At 44.8% G+C, this 4,031-nt stretch overlaps 1 protein-coding gene across 1 annotated transcript; it reads right to left on the bottom strand.

Annotated features, from left to right (window-relative positions):
• Positions 1 to 884: 884 nt before the first annotated feature.
• LOC149236723 (uncharacterized) lies at positions 885 to 1,886 on the bottom strand. The gene has a single exon (XM_089369013.1). It carries the CDS (start codon positions 1,884 to 1,886, stop codon positions 885 to 887), a length of 1,002 nt encoding a protein of 333 aa, XP_089225139.1.
• Between the last annotated feature and the right edge of the window lie 2,145 nt (positions 1,887 to 4,031).

The raw sequence follows: 4,031 nt of genomic DNA on the forward strand, positions 1-4,031 counted from the left end.
CCTCTTGAAGGACAAAAGGGCGCAGAGGGTGAGCCATTTAGCAGGATCGAGAAGCTGGGAGAAGAGATGAGACTCATAATCCACCGGGTCCAAGTTGCACTGAAGCCAAATGCCAATAACATTTGATGGATATAATTCCAGCTGAGTTTATCAAAAGCTTTGGAAAGATCTAGCTTGAGAATCATACCTGGCTTTTTTAGAAGCTTGAGAGAGTTGATCACTTCGTTTGAGAGAATGATACCGTCCATTATCTAGCGCCCTTCTACATATCCGGTTTGTTTTGGCGAGATGAGGAGGGGGAGAAGTGGTTTGAGCCTGTTCGCCAAGACTTTGGAGATGAGTTTGTAAATAACATTACACAGTGCTATGGGCCTGTATTTGTCTGGCGTGTTTGGTTCCTCTGTTTTGGGTATTAGCGCTATGAAAGTCGAATTTAGGGAAGGAAGGATCCAGTGCATGGATCTTGATTCCTCCACTATCTCCCATACCTCTGTTTTTATCAGCTCCCAAAACTCATGAAAGAAGTTGGCAGTGAAGCCATCGGGACCCGGCGCTTTACCATCTTTGAACTGGGCCATAGCTTCCTCCACTTCCTGCATGGTGATGGGCTGGAGCAGCATATTATTGTGGTTCTCTGTGATGATTTTCGGAATGTGTCGCGTCAGTGATCGAATGGCTTGATCCCTGCATCCTGGTGGCTCCCGAAGAATATCCTGAAAGTATTTTTTGAATTCCTGTTCCACTTCTTCATGCACTTCTAGTCTGTCCCCTTGTGGATTATTAATGAAGGCAATATTGTTATGCATTCTCCTTTGAAGAGTGGATCTGTGAAATTTTTTTGTATTTTTCTCCCCTTCCTTAAGCCATCTGATTCTAGACTTTTGTTACCAGAGAATTTCTTCTTGCTTCCTTCGTGCTTCGATCTCGGTTGAAAGGGTCTGCTCCTGTTGTTCATATTCTTCCATTCGACCCTCTAAAATGATACTCTGTTGTAGTGATTCCATCTGTTGCTCCAGTTTTTTTCGGTGTTCGAAGATGTTGCCAAATTGGGTCCGATTCCATGATTTGAGAACCTGCTTGAGGTATTTTAATTTTTGTTGGAACTGGAACATCTTGGCTCCTTCAAGGGGAATGAAGGAGTTCCAGGCCTCCTTAACAACTGCTTTGAAGTTGGGATGAGAGAACCAGAGGGCTTCAAAGCGAAAGGGTCTATTGCTCTTTATGCCTGGACGCAACCATTGTAGCATTATGGGCCAGTGATCTGAACCCGCATGAGGCATAATGGAGGCATGAAAGTCCCCTCCTAAATGTATAGCATTGTCTGATATGAGGAAGCGGTCCAACTTGGAGGCTATATGTTGCGATCCCCTCCTTTTGTTAGTCCAGGTATACATACCATTTGAAGTTTGGAGATCCATTAACTGATTGTTGTGAATAAATTCCTTGAAGCTTATACTGTCCCCTTCTAGCTTCGATCTGCCCTTTGTTTTTTCCTTTAAAGCTGTTATTATATTGAAGTCACCGCCGCCAAGCCATAGGGGAAACTGTCTATTTGAATTGAGAGCTGTGAGTGTATCCAGTAGATTCAGTTTTTTTTGTGCATCTTGTGGAAAATATACATTAGAAAGATGGCCATGGATATTCGTCCCAATGAGATGAAATGTGGACTGAATGAAGAAGTGTGAGGCATGAAAGTCTTGAAGGGAAAGTAGCTGCGGGTTCCACAGGATCGCCAATCCCCCTGAAGCACCAGAAGCGTCTACAGAAACTGAGCGGCATCCTAACCAAACCTTATTTAGAATCCTTTCCAGTGCAGTGCTGTTACTTTTGGTTTCTTGAAGAAAGACGATTGAAGGCCTTTCTTGCTGAATCAAATTTTTTAACATGCTGTGTTTTGAGGGGCTATTCAGCCCTCTCACATTCCATGAAATTAGCTTCATGGAGAACTATTGGGAAGGGCTTTGAAGAACTTTGTCAGCTTGGGGAATCTACCAGATTCCACCAGCATGTCTCCGATGATTATGGTCCTTTGCAGATCCGTTTTGCGCCCTCGTTTTTTCATCTCTTTCAGGATTTTCTTGCTATCCCAAGGATTGTCAGCCTGAATTCCTAGACTTTTGTTGTGCTGCGCTTTGGTTAGAACACCTTCCAGCTTTTCAATCTCCTGGATGGGTATTTTATTAAAATCTTTCTGTCTGCATGCTGTTTCCAACGTGAGAATGTCCAAACCTTCCAGATTCACGCCTTCTGTTTCCTCATCCATATGTGTCGGAGTGTTTTGTTCTTCCTCGATTGTCTTTTGATGAATGCTGAGTGCAAGAGTTGCATCTAATTCCATGGCTGAGGCTTGCACGACATTTTCGACCTCTGCTTTCTCAGATGAGGTTGAGGCGGGTAAGTTGGTAAGAGTGGAGGCTGGGATTGTAGATGAGGGTTTTGGAACCTGGGGGGGAGAGGAAGGAGAGGGATCTACCAAAGGGGTTTCAGGGTGATCCTCTGAGGTATTTTGAGAGGTTAGAATAGCAAATTTGTTCTGGGTATTGGGTTTGCTGGAGCTGGCTGGGGGTGCAGGGGTTTTCTTGGCATGCCGCCTGCGATTAGGAACCTTTGTAAATCCTTCCTTATCTTTGCTGGGCTCATTACCTGGGGCAGTGGACTGCAGATTCAAAGGGCAATCCCTGAAAAGATGGCCATGTTCATGGCATTTTCTACAACGAAAAGGGATGTGCTCATAGTCTATTGTTTGGATCCATTCAAAATCGTCATGAAATAGACTTACCGAGTCGGAGAGTTCTTTGGTCAGATGCATGAGAACACAGATCCTGGCGTAGGAGGTATATCTTCGAGATTTGGTTTCCTCAGCAGCTTTTATGAATACCCCCAGGCTGTCGCCGATATCTTTTAAGGTCTCCTCGTTCCAGTATTCCAGAGGAAGAGAGTACATGCGTATCCATACTGGAGCCCAACTGAAGTCTTCTTTGTCTGGGTCAAACCTCTCTCTCCATTCTCGAAGGTACAGGCCTGAAGAGTTGAAAAAATACGGTCCTCCCTCGAAAATGCGAGATTTGTCCTCCAAACAGTTGAATGTGGCAGTAAAGAAGCCCTTGGGGCCAAGCTGCAGCGTGACTTGTCCTTTGGGCTTCCATTTGGAAGCTATCCATCCATGCAAGGCCTTTTCAGTTGGCCAGAATCCGAGAAATTTGCCTATAAGCGCATGATCCTTCATGTATTGGATCTGGCTGTTGATTCTTTGACTGGGGAGATCTACTTTGATTCGTTCTGCAGTCTTCGGGATGCAGGTCGCAGAAGACGCCTTTGGCTGTGACGTTGCGGCTTTTTGATCTGTGCCTTTTTCATTGACAGCTGCAGATCCTGCAGCGGAGTTCCCAGCGGCGTCTATGACAGGTTCAGGGTCCTGATCGGTCCGTGGGGGGACTCCTGGATTGTTTAGAGTCTGCGCGGCCTGTTTTGTCAGAGGAAGTACTGGTGGGTGGAGGGTGGGATGAGCCCGCCCCTCCCAAGGGCGAAACCATGTTGAAGAGCTCAGAAGGAGCACTGAGAGGGGGGCGCCGAACGCACTGAGGAAGCTGTTCAAGGGATTAACGATCGAACCCTAGCGCTGACCGCATCTAGAACCAGAGAAAAATCTTGAGGATAGTTTGTTCTATCCATACCCATCTCTTTAGGGAGCAAAACTATCTTTTAAATATTCTCATGGTGCCCATCTCTTTAGGGAGCAAAACTATTTTTTAAATATTCATGAAACTGCATACAGCCCAAAGACTTAAGGGAGCAAAGACTTGAGTTATCCAAATTCTTTTAATTCAAAATGGGTTTGACCAAAACTACATTTACAAAATTTCCATACCGACCTCTTTAGGGAGCAAAACTCTTTTTTAAATACTCATGAAACTGCATACAGCCCAAAGACTTAAGGGAGCAAAAATCTTTTTTAAATGTTCTCACGAAACTGCATACATCCCAAAGATTTAGGGAGCAAAACTCTTTTTCAAATATTCTCATGAAACTGC

This window comes from Pinus tabuliformis, chromosome 8 (assembly GCF_031772625.1).
Source record: "Pinus tabuliformis cultivar Carrire ecotype Pingquan chromosome 8, CPIR1, whole genome shotgun sequence".
In the NCBI taxonomy this organism is placed as follows: domain Eukaryota; kingdom Viridiplantae; phylum Streptophyta; class Pinopsida; order Pinales; family Pinaceae; genus Pinus; species Pinus tabuliformis.